The sequence below is a fragment of the Spizellomyces punctatus genome (genome assembly GCF_000182565.1).
Source record: "Spizellomyces punctatus DAOM BR117 chromosome Unknown supercont1.5, whole genome shotgun sequence".
NCBI lineage: Eukaryota > Fungi > Chytridiomycota > Chytridiomycetes > Spizellomycetales > Spizellomycetaceae > Spizellomyces > Spizellomyces punctatus.
In genome coordinates, this window is record NW_015971541.1 from 1,008,150 (window position 1) to 1,024,380 (window position 16,231).

Consider the following 16,231-nt stretch of genomic DNA (forward strand, 5'->3'; position numbering starts at 1 on the left):
TAGAGTCACGTGTATTTATCACGTGTACAAGGTGACAGGTCCAGCGTCATCCTTGGAGTTTCCAACTTGTAAAACAAGGTTTGCAAACGACTGCTGAACTTGGAATTGATTTGCGATAGATCTTGGCTGTTCATTGGCGGAAGGCTGCCTAATGTGAATATTTGTTTGTATCAGCTACAGTCTCATAATAATAAATAGTGTTATAACATCTGACATGTCCTACTGCAAGCAGTTCTCCAAGGCTTTTCTGTGAAGGGGGTCCATATGGCTCACAAGTCCGGCTTGTGCATGGGCTTGCTGGCTGCGTTGCGTAATAATTCTGTGACTACTCTTACCTAGGATGAATTGAAATTGAGCCAAACTGCCTGTAATTTGGTGAAATCTATTTTACGGATGCTGGAAGGCAACCAGTCTAACGCTGAAGGCAAGGACAAAATCACAGTCATTGATGCCGGCGCTGCTTCGGTGAGCAAGGACTAGAAGAGTTGTGCAGAAAATCAATTATATCAGACAGGTTTCGACTCCCTCTAATTCCAGGTGCAAGGCCGTCGTCCACATCAAGAAGACCGGTATACTATTATCCCGCCCACAGCTGTCCCTGGCTCCCAGCGCAAGGTGGCATTTTATGCGATCTTTGACGGACAGTAAGCTGGTTTCGATGACATTATATGATCCGCGTGTATCTAGCAGATTACTGATATCCCCATAAAGTGGCGGCACAACGGCTGCAGAACATGCTCGCACCCATCTGCACAGAATTCTAGCTCTCCTTCCCGAATTTCAAAAGGGAAAGTACGAAGAAGCTATCCGCATAGCGTTCCGTAGAGAGGATGAAGAGCTTTTCAATACCCTCGTCTTAGAAAGGGGCCAAAAGAAGGGTGGTACAACTGCCGTCATCTCCATTGTCGATGTGACAGCAGCGCTTCTTGTCGTTGGAAATCTGGGCGACGCTCGGGCAGTTTTAGGTATTTTAGATGATAGGAAGCATTCCGGGTATAGAGCGGTGAGTACGGGATCTTCATGCTGATGAGTGGACTTGGAGCTCAACATTGGTCATGTAGGAACGGTTAACAAAGGATCATAAGCCCACTGAACCAGAAGAAATGGCAAGAATTGCGGAGGTTGGAGGAGAAGTCAATCCTGCCTCTGGGAGAATTGGTAGGATCGTAGCACTCGGTATCCAAATTTCACCATACTGACAGTCTGCAATCTCTTTCAGGAGCCGTAAATATATCTCGCGCATTGGGAGATTTCCGATACAAGCTGCCTCTGACTCGGACTGATCAGAACGATCCCCTTGTGTCTGAAGCTGTCCGTCCAGGGGCCAACGTCAAAGACGATTTCGTGTCCGTTGAGCCACACATCACGAGTAAACACCTTGACCCAGCAGTACATCATTTGCTCGTGCTGGCTAGCGATGGAGTGTGGAATGAAATGAAAGATCAAACTGTCATTGATCTCGTTGCCGCTGGAAGGCAGAAAGGATGGGACGCACATACAATTGCAAAAGCGATTGTGAAAACTACAGAGAAAAACCTGTACAGCGATAATGCAACGTGTATCGTGGTGATTTTTGGGAAGCCGAGGCCAGTGGAGGAGTGAGAATGACGGAAGCCTGCAGTCCTCTTTTGTCAAAATGCGCAAGTATATAGTGTGCTAGTTCCTGCGGCATTGCGGTCATTTGAATAAACCCCATGATCATGAAGATGAACATGCAAACCTGTTCACTTGTCGTGATGGCTGCAATTACTGCCCTTGCGGCGATCCAATGACTGGACATTCTCCTCCTGTAGCACATGTTTTTCTATATAAACCCACTTTCTCTCTCTTTTCCTTTTGATCTTTATCCTCGACTATCAGGAAGAAATCTTAGGAAGGATGCCGATCTGGTGCTGAGGACCTTCACTTTCCAAATGACCCCAACAATCAGCAAACATTGCCTTTCAATGCTGCCGCCGTGATCACAAGTATGTCTTAATAGAATCTTTCCATACTTATTATCCAGTCTAATCCTGGTTTCCGAGTATCCAAATATCCTAGAACTGACAAACTCTGTCGTGGTAGCCGGAGCACTCGTAGGAATCCTCTCACGGTGCTGAGTGCAAGGTTACCCAGTTGACCGACTGTAATGTATTGCATGCGTAACTAAGCCCATTAGTTGTGGTTAACTGTATCCAGGCTGGTTGTCACTAGACCAAAGGTGTTCATTCTTCGCTGGGGCCAATACACTATCGAGTTCCTTGCTGCCTCGAACGCACTGGGATCGGAGAATCATGATTACGTGATAGAAGGTGGTTGCAGCCATGAGTCACGTGCCCTGACCAGAAGAAAACCATAGTTTGGAGCTAGTGGTGGGCAACTGGGCATTTGGCACATTACCTTGGCTTATTCGACCCACCATGGCCAGTAAAACAAACAATGCCACTGCAGTCCGCAAGGAGGCTTATGAAGGACTGGTCAATCTAGAAGGTATCGATCCCGGCCTTCTCGAGTCGAAGCCACTTCATGAAGTTCAGCTCGATGCTTTGGTTGTCCTCAAGATCTTGAAGCACTGTCGAGAATACGCTCCTGTGACCGCCACTGGACAGCTTCTGGGAATAGACGTTACTGGAACGCTTGAAGTTACCAACTGCTTCCCCTTCACATCAAAGTCACATGAAGACGAGGGGCAAGATGAGATGGACGGGGCCGAGTACCAACTGCAAATGTTGAGATGTTTGCGCAAACTCAACTATGATGCGAACACTGTTGGATGGTACCAATCGACATACCTGGGCTCTTTCTGGAACCAGTCCTTGATTGAGACCCAGTACAATTACCAGAAGACGTTCGCTCAGAGTGTTGTCATTGTGTATGATCCTACTCGCACCACTCAGGTAAAGACATCTATATAACAATAAGATGTCCATCGGTTCACAGTCGCTAAACCTTTCATGTGCTTGCGCTAATAGGGGAATCTCTGCTTGCGCGCCCTCCGACTGTGTGACGGGTTCATGGAGTTGTACCAGAACCGCAAGTTCACAATGGAAAGCCTCATTCACAACAAGCTCACTCCCACATCGATTTTCCAGTCGCTCCCTATCAAGATTCGCAATTCGCATCTTCTCACTGCCCTCCTCCACGAGCTCGACGAACAGATATCCTTCCCGCCGTCTCTCGAAAACTCCCTAAGCTTGCCTTCCTCCACCTACACTCCCCGCATCCCAACGAACATATCTCCGTTCTCCCCTAATTTGGATAAACTTGAGCTGGGTCTGGAAAGTTATTTGGAAAAGCATTTGGAATACCTTGGAGAAACTGTTGAGGAGCATGGACAGGAACAATGGAGGTGGCAAGGCTGGCAGCGAAACCTGCAGAAAGAACAGCAGCGGTTGCAACAGACTATCAGCAAGCGGAGGTTGGAGAACTCCTCGCGTGCGGCGCAAGGTCTCCCGCCAGCGTACACGGAAGAGGACCTTCAACCCACAAGTCAGACCTTGACAAAGATACTAGCGAACGAGCCTAGCCGCTTGGAGAGCTTGATCATTACCAACCAGATTGATACGTATTGTAAACAAGTAACTCAATTCGCTGGACCAGGATTGACAAAGATGTTCATGACCAAAGGTGTAAGGGTGGAGGGAAAGGAATAGCTAGGTTACTACAGCCATGTAAAGTTGGACTGTCTGTCTAGCACAAACGTAGGCCAACATGTTTGACGACTTTATCTAGAGAAGTTTTGTACAAAATAGCGTATATGCTCCTTCACTTGCAAGGCACGTGATGTACATCTTGATAAACCACTTGAAGTGTTGATGTTTTTCGCCAGTGATCTACATTGCCAGCATACCAATCTTCGGGTCTAATTTTCTATTAGATACAGCACGTTTGCGACTTTGGTTTCCTTTCCCTCGTTCTACTACTTGGAATGTCCATTTCCGGCTCTCCTGAACTGGACGATGGCGACGAAGACGCTTATCACCGCCTAGTGTCCATGGATGATTACATCACTAATGAAATGGAACAGCCTTGGACAGATGCGGAGGTTCAACGGTATGTGTAGAGTGGTGTGCATGAGAGAGAAAGTGATTGGGTGTGAACTGCAGTGGGAGATCAACTCTACATGTTCGTCCTCATGCTCAACGTCCATTGCTTTGTGCTCACTCCTGTCTATTAGAGTTCGTGACAAACTGTATAACAACTACAGACGAGATGCAGAAAAAATATACGAATGCGTTCTTGGAAAGTTGGAAAGCAGAGAGGTGCTACCTTTTTTCTTCCGTTTCTCAAAGATCCATTACTCACTCACGTCCGTAGACCCACATGTTCTCTCGTATGAACCTTCTCTTCATTCTCGACAAACTCTGCACCGAGAGCGCAAACCAAAAATCGCACGACTTTTATGCAATATGGAAAGGGATGAAGAACAATCTTGTCAAGGTTGTTAATTTGGTGTTGGAGATAGGAGAGGATGATCCACCTAGCCGATCGGCGAATGCAAATGTTGTTTGGGCCAAGAAAGTAAGAAAACAAGTCTTGAATAGGCTGTCCAAAACTTTGTGTTTTCGTCTCTGGTTCTGACTGTACTTTTGGTGACAGATTTTAATGGGATGGCATCGCCGTGGGTTGTTCCCTGACGAGGATATCACATTGTGCGAGAAACGGATAGATCAAGCGGAGGCTCTGGACGAACCGTAGGTTGCTGTTTGGTGCTGGGAGGTAATACACGGTCCTGATCATTTTGAGCCGGGCAGTGCATTTGAGGATGCGGTTCGTTACGAGGAAGAGAAAATTGATCGACGAATGGATGCTGATAGAGAAAGGGTAAGATCATCTCTCTTGATCCAGAGTAGGTTTCTTACTAGTTCCGGCACCCTGACATGTACGTTGCTGTAGCAAAAGAAAGATCGAGAAGACACTCTCCTCCAGAATGCCTTGGAACCCTGGGCAAAAGTTTCTGATGACTGGTTCATCAATCTCCCAGATGACCAAGCCCTCGACGTCTCCGAGTTTTGGATCACAGCCTCCGAAGAAATCACAGAAGACGACTATGAGATGATGGAAATCGAAAATGAAAAGTTCCGAATATCTGCCATGGAGCTACTACAGCGGGCGCAAGGCTATACATCGACATCTCCCTCAGTGGACGCCACATCCCCAGCGCAAGGCCATAGCTCGTCATCGCACCAGTCAGTTCCACCCCCGCCTCCACCGACATCTCACTCATATGGATATTATGAGAAACCGGTCCCACTTTCACGAGGTAATTCACCGCCTCCGCCACCTCCTCCGTCTATGGGATACCGCAGTGGACATGACAGATATGGGTATTCGCGAGGATCGTATGTGCCTCCCCCACCACCAGTACCAAGTTCGACGAGAAGCTATCGGGCACCATAGAAAAGAACGGATGCGGTTGGGTGTGTTGCCTGTTTGGCAAGTAGAAGACAGCGACGAAAAAACCACGTTGCGCTGGACGAGAGCAAAGGACTGTAAATAGGAATTAAAACGCAGCTATTGCTAGATGATGTAAATATGAGAATGGATCTGCCACCACCCTGTGTCTTACACAGTGTCCCTTCTACGACCATAGTGAAATGTCAGACGAATGAGAGCAATTGGGCCACCTGTTCCTATGGAACAAGATGGCGAGTCGGTCATGACATTTGTAAATTGCATGCCTGCATTGTATCTGTATATTGCGTCTACATGTCCCATCGTCATGCACTAACTCCAGTTTGTCCATCACATCACTTTAGCTTGCCGATCGCTTGCCCAACTTTCACCTTTTGTCCCGCTTCCAACATAAACTCGAACTCGGTCGGTGCTTCAAACACCAAGACAACCGTGCTCCCCAACATAAATCCTCCCATTTGATCACCCTTATGTAACCGGACTGGAGGTTGGTACTCTCTCTCAACGTATGTACCTGGCGGATGGTTTAGCTGGCGTTTGGAGAGGTTTGTGCGGAGTTCCTAAAACGTGTTACACGTTGGATACATGACAAGGCTGGTGTCAAAACAAGACAGACTCACTGGGTCGAAATCGATCTTGATAGAACCAACATTGGTGGCTCCCACCGGGATCATTGAAAAGAACCCGTGCTGCCAATCACCCAAGAGAACCACACGCTCGTTGAGAACAAAGAGGTTTCGGATCAAGTTAACGGCAATGGGAGAGACCGAGTAGAGTTCACCTGATTTGCACATGTCAAGGCACGATGTGTATTTAGCAAGTCTGTGGGTGTACATACCTGAGAAGTGCCTTCTCTTCTCTACACTCCACTCGGACGGTGAATGGAAGCGATGATAATCACCCGGTGCAAGGTAAATCACCGCAAAAAACAGCGCATTACCAGGTTTCAACTGATGAGCAGCATGCGCATGAGGATGTTCGATGGGGTTTCCTTTCCCATCCTTACTGGTGGTGTGCTGCCCCGGCTCGTCGCCCAGAATTTTGTCCAAAGAGTAATTGATCGAGTTGATATCTGCAAACTCGTCTTCTGATACCACTAACTCTGAATGAGTTTTACGAGCCACGTTGAGAACCTCTCCTTCCGCCGGCTCCGCGGCAAGCGCCGTTGGATTGCTACTGCTGTCTGGCTTACGTTGGCGGCCAAGGAGTGCATCCAGGGAATAAGTTATACCCTTGATCTGCTCTACTTTGCGCTGAGATGTGATGAGACCAAAGTGGAGGACAGTTCCATCTGCTGGGCTAACCTGCGCCGCACGTAAGTGTATTGCCTTCCAATGCACACAATAATTCAGGTCCTACCAGCGGTGCCTTTGGGTCCAGGGGACGTACCCCTGGCTTCAATGTTCTGTAGAAGAACGCAGCCAAGTTTGGGTAGTGTGTCAAATCAGGATCCTCCATTTCCTCCAGATTACACCCAAACATTGTCGCATAAGATTTGTACAGAGGCTCCCGAAGCCACAAAGGGACAGTCAGATTGTTCAGCCAGCCCCACATACGCGAAATGGTACGAAGGGGGAGATAACCGTATGCATGAACCTGTGCTGCCAAAGAAATCGACGACAACATGAGTAGCGATTCTCAATAGAAGCGCCTCGCCGCAAACAATCATCAACGCACATGCCATGGGCCCTCCAAGGCCACTACTTGGGCCTCATGGTCCTTGTCCTTTTCTTCTCGCCGCCGAATATGCAGATAGTGCATGAAAGCCAAGCACGCGATTCCTAACGAAATCGGAATCGGATACCATACGATCCGTGTCCCGACCAAAATGTCCTTTGCTTTCCTAAATGCCTCTGGAGCACATTCCGACGTCAACGTTAATTAACGACAAGATTCGGGTAATCCAGAAACATTGTAATCCACCAGTTCTCACCCTTTTGTTCTCCCCACCAGCCATGTTTAGGTTGCTGATAAAGGGAGCGGACAATGCCATGACGACAACCACCAAGACGTGGAAGAATGCTAATACCACTTGTCCAGCGCGGTAGGGGGCGAGGATATGCTATCAACATTGCAGTTTTGGGCGTTTCGTGAAAGAAACGGACACTCGGCACTCGGGGAACGGCACGGATCGCGTTGAAAGATGGAATCCCGAGGCGAGATGGAGTTGTTAAAAACGGTAAAGATGACAGCCTCTCCATCGTGACAAACTCGTCACACCCAGCTTTGGATGCTGTACCCGATAGGCCGACTAACGTGGCGGGAAGCACTGGAAACAGAACAGCCAATGTTTGCAAAACTGTGCCATCCACTCGTCATTATTGGTTTGTTTACGATCGACCATTGATGCTCCACATACAGGACGAGATTTGACAACGGGCTGCATATTCAGGAACTACCTGGGGTTTGGCTGATAGATTAGAACAGTGCATTTCGTAGAACGAAAATTGAGAGAGAAAATGTCTGAGCTTTCCATCAACTTTAATTAGCAATCTATAAAATAATCTTATACTTGTGGTCTTTCGGGACCATATTAATAGCCAAACGTCCGTCATATGACAGTGAAGCAAAGATCCAGGGGTCCGCTGCACTCCACTCGACCGCATAGACGCTATCTTCATGTTGGTCATAAACCGCAACCAACCCATCGCTCGGTCTCCTGCAAGATATGATCGTATTAGATGCTTTTCGACTGCTGTGATGGCCAAATCTTCAAATTACCCATAGTATTCATCCCTTTCATCGTCCGATTTCTCACCCCCTCCTTCATCAACATCCGACGTCTCATCCGAGAGCGGGGCGGAGGAAATAGATATAATACTCTGTAGATTCACCAAGCAGTCTGAGCCGGAAGAGACGAATAACTGATCATGGAAGCGATTGAAAGAGATACTCCACACCCTACAGATTGTAATATCGAGATCAGTTCGTAAGCCCATTGCGTGCGTCAAGGGTGGAAACAAACCAATGCGAATGGTCGGATATTTCCTTTAGGGGTAGATCACAGTTACGGGTGTCCCAGAAACGTATCTTGCAATCATCCCCAGCGGTTGCAAGATGAAATGGTTTATTTGGGTTATAATCAGCATCTCTAACAGAGATGGCGTGTGCATTCTGTATCTCAAATGCTTGTCTGTGGATCGATCAATCATGTCATTGACAAATGCCAGATGTCCGTGATTGGAAACTGCCACACAACTTACTTTGCCGTTCGAACGTCCCAGCCAGACAGATTGCATCCTATTCCGGTAGCCACTACATCTGTTCCGTGTGGATTCCAAATGGCACATGAGGCCCGGCTTGCCGACTTATCACTCGATAATGTTATGGGGATAAGGGTAGAAGGCTATCGCAGGATGAATAATGGGACTTTCACATTTGCTGAATCAACAATGGCACGCTTTACTTTTGAGTTTGGATTTCCGCTATCCAGGGAAAACAGACCGAGAGAGTGATTGCAAAGTGCCACCATAGACTGGGTGGAGCCCGTTGGATCCCATAGCATTCTAAAGGGCTATTAAAGGGATGCCGGCATAAAAGCAAAGTTACAGATAAACCTCACTTTTTAATATCGCCCAAATCTGTGCTCAGCTCGAATGCTGTCACCTGTTCCAACTTTCCCATATCATTTTTAAGCCGGCCAGTATCATCGGCTTCTGGTGCATCAAATCGCCAAAGACATGCTTTGGCAGGGTGATTCGCTGAAAGCCAAGCGACGATTGTCGTCAGAAACTCTGCGCGACGTGATGGCTACACATTGTCCTGCTCAGGAACTTTTACCTCACCTTCCTTGAATACTGTCACAACATGATCAGTCTGTGATGGTGATGGAGCGATTCCCCAGATTTCATGAGCATGTTCAAACTTGTGGGTTGTCACCAGCGACTCGTCTTCATCAAAGTCAAGGAGAAGGAGCTGCCATCGCCAGCATGTCACTTGGGAACCCAATCTGCCAATGCTTTGCTTCCCGCATCACACCTCATTGCGTTGTTTCAAATCTTGGGTACCCACAAAAAACCTGCTGCGTTCTTGTTCTGCCAATTGTGCCTTTAGGCAGCGAGCCTGACAAGTGCATCGAGATGCGTTAAGACCCTTGCTTGCTCAACATTTAGACATTATACTCATATTCGTACTTGGTGACTTAGACCATACACACAACCCTCTCCTTCCATGTCGACCCTGCTTTCGCCTGTACAATACTATGGCTCACAGTGGAGTGCTGGGTGATGGCACGAGAATCTCGGTTGAAAAGCGACTGTCAGCACGCGTCGCCTGCAAGACGCGTCAGCAGAGTCTTTAGTGGTCCGTGATCCCGGCCACAAGAAAAACCATATCCCTTGATTGAAGAACAAACGCATGCAAACGATTGTTCATCCTCCATTCAATGAGCCCAAACTTGCGCGCGCATGGGCAGTCTCCCATGCATCGCCATTAAAACAACAGTCCCAATCCAGATGCCTCCAGGAATAGACAGCTATTAATAAAATATCTTTTTTTAAACCTCTGTTGCATTCAGAAATCCTTGCTGCTCCCCCCCCAGAAACCCGATTGCTCAGCCCCCCCCCCCCCCCCAGCACACCAACAACCCTCCGATTAGCCGCTCTTTTTGACCAACATTTTTTCTTCCTACATGTGCTATTTTTGTCCTTGTCTCTGGAAGAGATACTAGTGGTGGCACAGTCACATTTACGGAGCACTTGTGGTCGTTATGTTACTATTTTGGTTTAATGGAACCGTCCAGAACTCAACTTTTGGTGAATATAAAAAGGGCATGTCGGGCCTTTTGTCTTCCTTCCTCAAGTCCTTCTTGTTCATTTCCTCTTGTTTTATATATATTCTCGAGTACTTATCATCATCAGCACAAATGGCCCGCTTGACCTCTTTGCTGTTCCTTGCCGCCCTTGCCTTGACAGGCACCACCGCCAAGCCCTGTGTCAAGACCGACACGCGTTTTGTGGGTCAGAAGGCAACGCTTGTGCAGGCCGCGCAAGCCATTCCCAACATTACCCAACCTCTGCAAGTGAGCGGTACCGCTGAAATCTTGGATGGATGCACTTTTGTTATCCGAAACTTTGTCTACGAGCCCTACACAGACGGTACCGTTTGGTATGGTCGTCGTGGAACTGACGGAGCCACGGGAGTATGTGAGTATTTTGTGTGATGGAGTTACAATTTCCCGCGGACCAGCGCATTTACCATTTTTTTTCTGTTGCTAGTGGCTGCTCGCGGTGTGAACAATGCAAGCACTGGAATTGACAGCGCGCCCTTTACTTTTGTTGATACTGTTGGTGCCGCCTACAGTTGGGATGACTTTGACACACTCGTCCTGTTCAACCCTACCATCAACTTTGAGATGGGCTCTGCTTCGTTCACCGCTCTTCGCCTGAACGCGACTACGACTACAACAACAGCCGTTGCCACATCCACCTCCCTTGTACCGTCCTCCACCACATCGACGACGACGCGTTCTACAACAACGGCTCCCGCCACCAAGACAAGCACTGCTGACAGCCAAAAGAGCTCTGGCTCTGCTGTCGGTGCTGGAGGTTTGGCTGCTGCCGGATTGGCCGCTGCTGCCGCTGTTGCCATGGGTATCTAAGTGCAAAAAGGGTATCCCCTGCTCTATGCAATGTCGTAGATGCAATTAGAATTTAGATGATTTTTAGTGAGCCGTTTTCAAAAAAGGATTTGTTTGTAATACTATCAACATGTTGAGATGTGTCAGCATTTCCTGATCGTACCTGGTCATGTGATGACAGGGAGGCATCCCTGCCCCACTTTCCAGCTTTTTAATTCCAGCTTTTAATTCCTGAATTCCACACAGCAGCGTATGTCTTATTGCCATTAGCCTGATATTAGATTATAGACCATCATTTATCCACTAAACTGAGCTCTAAAACATATTGCAACTCCTCATCATCCTCTTCCGTTCCCCTATTTTGCGAAGAATATCCACCAGTTGGCACGCGCGAAGCCACCTTTACGTTTCCTTGTAATTTATTTCCAGCTTTCTCGCGCACCTCATACCGTTCTGCTACGTGCTCCCACAAAGAAGATCTCGATCCAGAGACGCTGCTAGCGGATCCAGTGCTGCTGCCGTACACCATCAGCCGGCTCCCCCGGCGGCTCTGATTTCCCCATCCTTTGGAGTCGTCCCATGAAGAACAAGTTGTTGATGGATCCGTGGTGGAATCAAGATTCCAGTCCAAGTCTACGTGTGGCTCCTCTGATACCAAATCTTCTTCGTCGTCATTCCGGGGGACGGAATTCTCGTCGAGCAAACTCTGCTCCAAAGCATCCATCAATGCCTTATCATGGCCAGTGTCTTTTTGTTCCTCCAAGGACATGAGCATTGCATAGTTTATCAATTCCTCTTCTGACATGCCGGTGGGCGGATGTACACCATTGATCTTCTGCGCCTGTTTTCTACTCCACTCTTCAGCTTCCCGCTCATATTCCCGCTCCAACCGACTTTCTCGAACCTCATCACGAATTTCCAACCAAGTGTTTTCATGGGCATTGCCGCGAAGTCCACGCGCAGGTCCACGTCGGCCATTTGGGGCGCTGGATTTTTTCTTGCCTTTACCGGACGTGGCAGATGCAGTGGAAGTAACAAAGTCCCATGACTTGACATGGTCGCCGCTCCCAACAATGACTTGATACGGCCCAGCCCAAATACAACGCACCATACGTCGTCCATCCGCTACTCCTCCGCCCCCGACAGCGTTCAATCCATCATTTCCACCACGCGTGCGGCGAACGAGCAATGTTCGGATGCAGCGCCCTGTGAGAATATCAAAAACTTTCGCGCTTCCGTCTTCGGCTCCTGACACGACCTTGAACGCATCTATATGAAGCGCACACACCGATGCCCGGTGGGCATCAATAACATGGACCGGTCTAGCTGTCATCGTCTCGTGTGTGCTGTCCGCCGACAATCTCGGTTGCGGGACGTCCCAAATGGATACGGTGCCAAGAACGTCACCGGTTGCCAAGAGGATCCGATTATCGCCATGTGATGAAGAACCTGGATTCGTCCTGTCCCATGCCGCACTAGAAATCTCAGCAGCATGTCCCCCGATGAAGTTCACAAGCACCTCTCCGGTTCGCACGTTCCATTGCCTAATACTCCCGTCGATATTAGCGGGTGACCCAACAATCCCCAGAGCCGTATCTGCTGTTGGATCATACAGCAGGGAGACTATCTTTGCATCTTCTGTGGTTTGACCGAAACGCAGCACTCTGGAAGCGGGAATAGGCATTTCCAGTGGTGGTGAGCCGTATTCAACACTTGCTAGGTCGAGATCCCACACCAGAAGATCACCATGGTCGGTTCCGGCAAGAACATAGCCTTTCCGGTCGCAAGCTAGTGTGGTGATACCCACGCCTGCCGTGGGTCCTACAGAGCATAGGAATCAATTCTGAGCCCCGAAAGATCCACAACTCACAAATACGTACCTCGGAGGGTTCGGATACATTGGGACTGAGCCACATCCCACACCTTGACGGTGCCATCGTTTCCTCCGCTAATGAAAGCGGAGGGAAGATTAGGCACCCAAGCCAAACAGGTCACAGGCCCCAAGTGGAGCCCCGCAAAACGCCGAACGGTATAATTGATCCTGTCCCTAAAATCAGTTACCAGCGCAACTCCACCCGAAATGTAACCAACGGCAATTCGATGCCTTAAATGGCGTTACTATCAAGAGAAAGCGAGCAAAGCATGCCCAATACCGGTTACCTGTCCAACTGAAGGGCCGCAATTTGTGTGGGAACTCTATTGTCGTTAAAGTAGACAGTGCCTTTCTCCACTCTCCCGGTGGAGGGATGACAAAAGGCCACCATTCCTTGATGAGGAGAAAGTTAGCCTTATGATGGCCATTTGATGAGCTGCTCAGAAGAATTATTCGTACCCTTCTCTAATGATCCACAAGCCATCCTGCCCTCTTCAAAATCTAGGAACACTTGATCTATTTTACCGATACGTGGATCAAATTGGACAACGTGCTTTCCTCGTTGAAAACTCCTAGAGGATGTAATGGAATACAGGCTATAACGCGACGCTCTTCTTCCGGTGACAATATGATATGGATAATACCTTAGAAGTCGCGTGCGTTTCAAATACTCTTTACGCCAGCTAGTTTCCGCTAGACGTCTAGCATTTAAATATTCAGTGTCCCGCGTCCAACAGTGATCATTATCCAAAATATGATGCAAAGAAGGTTAATCTACCTGATGGGAAGACATCCATAGTAGATGTCAAAGGCAGACCGCCAACATCCGTCGTCAGCGATCACTCGATGCCATCGCGAGCAGACTCTGGAGGCTGCTTTCTACAAAGCATCCACTCACTTTAGAGAGCATGCTCCATTTCTACGCCCCACAGACCTGCTGCAATACCATTTCGGTGGGCTCCAAGTTTGCTAGAATGTGAATCAAGAGTTCGTCGGGTAAGAGTGCAATGTAACATTTGCTGAGTAAACGGAAAGTCAAGTTAGTGTAACATTTTTTCATCGCTAATTCCTCTTCGATCCAACCTTGAAGCAAAAGCTCCCGTCTCCCGACGATTTGAGCGTCGTGAGGAGCCCGCATAACCACTTCTCTTCCGAGGTTCAGAATTATCGCGCCAAGTACGGTCGCGCGCCTCTCTGTCCGTTTCGGGCGTTCTTTTCACTATATTGGATTTGCCATCGCTAGTCTCAGTCGATAATTGAACGGTCCTGTCCCGCGTATCAGCTGCGTTTGGCTCTGGGTGACGACTCCACATTGGATCTCCACTAAACGCCAAAGTCCAAACCAGTTCCTCAACACAGCTCGTTGTCGATTACGTGACTTGATCAGCCTGTGGCAAAGTCACATAATGGTAGTCACGTTTACGACCAATCGCGCCCCATTGGCATTTTTTCTGCAATTGCAGCCATTACAAGACACACCCTCCTCCTCCTCCTCAGCCGGTCTCTCCCAGCATCCGTTCTCCAAATTTCGCATTTGGGGTGGAATCAACTGCTCTGACACTCAGGTTACAATGTGAGTTCTCGTCGCTGTCTAACGTATTTGTAGATGTGAAATTCACAGAACACTGGTCATTGCAGGGCAAACCTTCGCACTCAGAAGCGCCTGGCTGCTGCCGTCCTCAAGTGCGGCAAGCGCAAGATCTGGCTTGACCCCAACGAAGTCAACGAGATCTCCAACGCCAACTCCCGTTAGTATTTTGAGAGTATACGTAGAGGGGATGTGGAATGCGCGGAGAATTAAACTTGGTTGGACATTGTAGGTCAAAACATCCGTAAGCTTGCCAAGGATGGTTTGATCATCCGGAAGCCCGTGGCCATGCACTCTCGCTACCGTGTCCGCGAGCGGGCTGCTGCCAAGCGTCTTGGTCGTCACACCGGTCCTGGAAAGCGCCGAGGTAAGGATTTCTCTGTGTTGTTGGACAGGGGGCGAAGAAGACAGACTTACGGGAGTTTGATCAGGTACCGCCGAGGCTCGTATGCCCACGACTGTCCCTTTGGATGCGTCGTATGCGTGTTCTCCGTCGTCTTCTTCGCAAGTACCGGGAGTCTGGCAAGATCGACCGTCACCTGTAAGTCTTGTGGTCCCTATGAGTGATGATTGGGCTTTGAAGCTCATTAGACGGCGTTCCCTTAGGTACCACGAGTTGTACATGAAGGCCAAGGGTAACGTGTTCAAGAACAAGCGTGTGCTTATGGAGTACATCCACAAGGCCAAGGCTGAAAAGACCCGTGTGAAGCTTCTCGAGTATGTTCCGGAATTCTCGCTTGGTGTGTCGTTGGTGGCTTGTAAATTAACTATCATATTCTTACAGGGACCAAGCTGCGGCTCACCGTCAAAAGGCCAAGGCTGCCCGCGAGCGTCGCCAGAACAGGTTGGCTGCGAAGAAGGAGGCTCTTCGCACTGGGTCGGAGGAGACTGCCCCAGCAGAGAAATAAGTTGGGTAGATATCTCGTGCGCGGCTGTGATGGGCAAGAGAGGGCTTGGCATATCTCTTTCTTCTTGTATCATTCTTCTTCGGTCTTAGGTAACATTAATAAATGGGTCATGCCAACCGCAAGTGTTCTTTGACACATTGGTTAACAAATCCAGTTGTAACATTATGCGGATACGATCAGACGTGCGACGATTAGCAATAAGCAATCCAATGTACAGTCTCATTGATGTTATTATTATGTTCTGCATATACATAGCAGCCTACTGACGCTATAACAAGGTACATCCCATCCTCTTCCGCATGGCCACTTCTCCGTTCACTCCTCCTAGTAAGCCCCACTGAATGCTATCTTTTCTTGAAACCATACTTTTTTCTTTCATAAAATAGATCTGTTTTACTGCTCCCCAGATTCACAATCTTCGGACAACCATCCCGCTGATAAAATTGAACAGTAAAACATTAGGAATTCCGCAAGGTGACCACGAAAGTCTGAACCAAAAGGAACTTACGTCTTTCTCTTGCACAACACACTCCTTACAATAGTACGCATCCGAAATTCCCGCCCCACCACAAATAACGCATCGTCCCTGATATGATCCATAATTACACTCATCGCAGATTCGCACCAGATCCGCTGGTCGCACGTAAGAATCACAGATCACGCATTTTCCGTCGCATTTTTCGCATAAACGTCCGATGGCTATTCCTGGTTGCTTTCGGCAAAAGATCAAATCGGGATGATGGCGGGCCATAGTTTACTGTGATGCTGCAAACAGTGTGTTCAGAGACGCTTGGAAAATGTGAGTGAAAGGACAAGGATAGGGAACAGATTGTGGGGTGCGAGCTTTTGAAATGCTGGTAGGGTATTTGGAATCTTGACGTTGCGCAGTC

At 48.4% G+C, this 16,231-nt stretch overlaps 8 protein-coding genes across 8 annotated transcripts; 5 read left to right on the top strand and 3 right to left on the bottom strand.

Annotated features, from left to right (window-relative positions):
• Positions 1-86: 86 nt before the first annotated feature.
• On the top strand, positions 87-1,709 carry SPPG_03449 (uncharacterized protein). Its single transcript, XM_016751712.1, has 6 exons — positions 87-163; positions 233-465; positions 538-644; positions 712-1,003; positions 1,062-1,158; positions 1,220-1,709. The coding sequence occupies exons 2-6, from the start codon at positions 394-396 to the stop codon at positions 1,600-1,602; spliced, it is 951 nt and encodes a 316-aa protein (XP_016609691.1). The 5' UTR covers positions 87-163; positions 233-393; the 3' UTR covers positions 1,603-1,709.
• A 652-nt stretch (positions 1,710-2,361) lies between these two features.
• On the top strand, positions 2,362-3,810 carry SPPG_03450 (uncharacterized protein). Its single transcript, XM_016751713.1, has 2 exons — positions 2,362-2,876; positions 2,952-3,810. Exons 1-2 carry the CDS (start codon positions 2,400-2,402, stop codon positions 3,630-3,632), a joined length of 1,158 nt encoding a protein of 385 aa, XP_016609692.1. The 5' UTR covers positions 2,362-2,399; the 3' UTR covers positions 3,633-3,810.
• A 1-nt stretch (position 3,811) lies between these two features.
• SPPG_03451 (uncharacterized protein) lies at positions 3,812-5,540 on the top strand. Its single transcript, XM_016751714.1, has 6 exons — positions 3,812-4,032; positions 4,157-4,241; positions 4,297-4,500; positions 4,579-4,673; positions 4,734-4,803; positions 4,876-5,540. The coding sequence occupies exons 1-6, from the start codon at positions 3,908-3,910 to the stop codon at positions 5,377-5,379; spliced, it is 1,083 nt and encodes a 360-aa protein (XP_016609693.1). The 5' UTR covers positions 3,812-3,907; the 3' UTR covers positions 5,380-5,540.
• Positions 5,452-9,566, bottom strand: SPPG_09118 (phosphatidylserine decarboxylase; the record flags this gene model as incomplete). Its single annotated transcript, XM_016757275.1, has 16 exons — positions 5,452-5,954; positions 6,015-6,175; positions 6,233-6,698; positions 6,754-6,990; positions 7,072-7,247; positions 7,328-7,693; positions 7,754-7,862; positions 7,924-8,053; positions 8,116-8,295; positions 8,360-8,527; positions 8,598-8,740; positions 8,801-8,900; positions 8,957-9,095; positions 9,180-9,309; positions 9,373-9,456; positions 9,528-9,566. The coding sequence occupies 16 exons, from the start codon at positions 9,564-9,566 to the stop codon at positions 5,730-5,732; spliced, it is 2,853 nt and encodes a 950-aa protein (XP_016609694.1). The 3' UTR covers positions 5,452-5,729.
• Positions 9,567-10,154: 588 nt separating this feature from the next.
• SPPG_03454 (uncharacterized protein) lies at positions 10,155-11,121 on the top strand. The gene is made up of 2 exons (XM_016751715.1): positions 10,155-10,538; positions 10,611-11,121. The coding sequence occupies exons 1-2, from the start codon at positions 10,166-10,168 to the stop codon at positions 10,991-10,993; spliced, it is 756 nt and encodes a 251-aa protein (XP_016609695.1). The 5' UTR covers positions 10,155-10,165; the 3' UTR covers positions 10,994-11,121.
• Positions 11,122-11,200: 79 nt separating this feature from the next.
• Positions 11,201-14,196, bottom strand: SPPG_03455 (uncharacterized protein). The gene is made up of 8 exons (XM_016751716.1): positions 13,929-14,196; positions 13,792-13,864; positions 13,624-13,724; positions 13,490-13,546; positions 13,305-13,417; positions 13,133-13,238; positions 12,853-13,076; positions 11,201-12,793 (listed from the first exon to the last, which is right to left on the bottom strand). Exons 1-8 carry the CDS (start codon positions 14,156-14,158, stop codon positions 11,265-11,267), a joined length of 2,433 nt encoding a protein of 810 aa, XP_016609696.1. The 5' UTR covers positions 14,159-14,196; the 3' UTR covers positions 11,201-11,264.
• A 55-nt stretch (positions 14,197-14,251) lies between these two features.
• Positions 14,252-15,463, top strand: SPPG_03456 (60S ribosomal protein L19-B; the record flags this gene model as incomplete). The annotated part of the gene is made up of 6 exons (XM_016751717.1): positions 14,252-14,418; positions 14,484-14,593; positions 14,666-14,800; positions 14,865-14,974; positions 15,040-15,150; positions 15,218-15,463. 5 exons carry the CDS (start codon positions 14,252-14,254, stop codon positions 15,070-15,072), a joined length of 555 nt encoding a protein of 184 aa, XP_016609697.1. The 3' UTR covers positions 15,073-15,150; positions 15,218-15,463.
• Positions 15,464-15,547: 84 nt separating this feature from the next.
• On the bottom strand, positions 15,548-16,195 carry SPPG_03457 (PHD finger-like domain-containing protein 5A). The gene is made up of 2 exons (XM_016751718.1): positions 15,850-16,195; positions 15,548-15,775 (listed from the first exon to the last, which is right to left on the bottom strand). Exons 1-2 carry the CDS (start codon positions 16,090-16,092, stop codon positions 15,686-15,688), a joined length of 333 nt encoding a protein of 110 aa, XP_016609698.1. The 5' UTR covers positions 16,093-16,195; the 3' UTR covers positions 15,548-15,685.
• Positions 16,196-16,231: the final 36 nt, after the last annotated feature.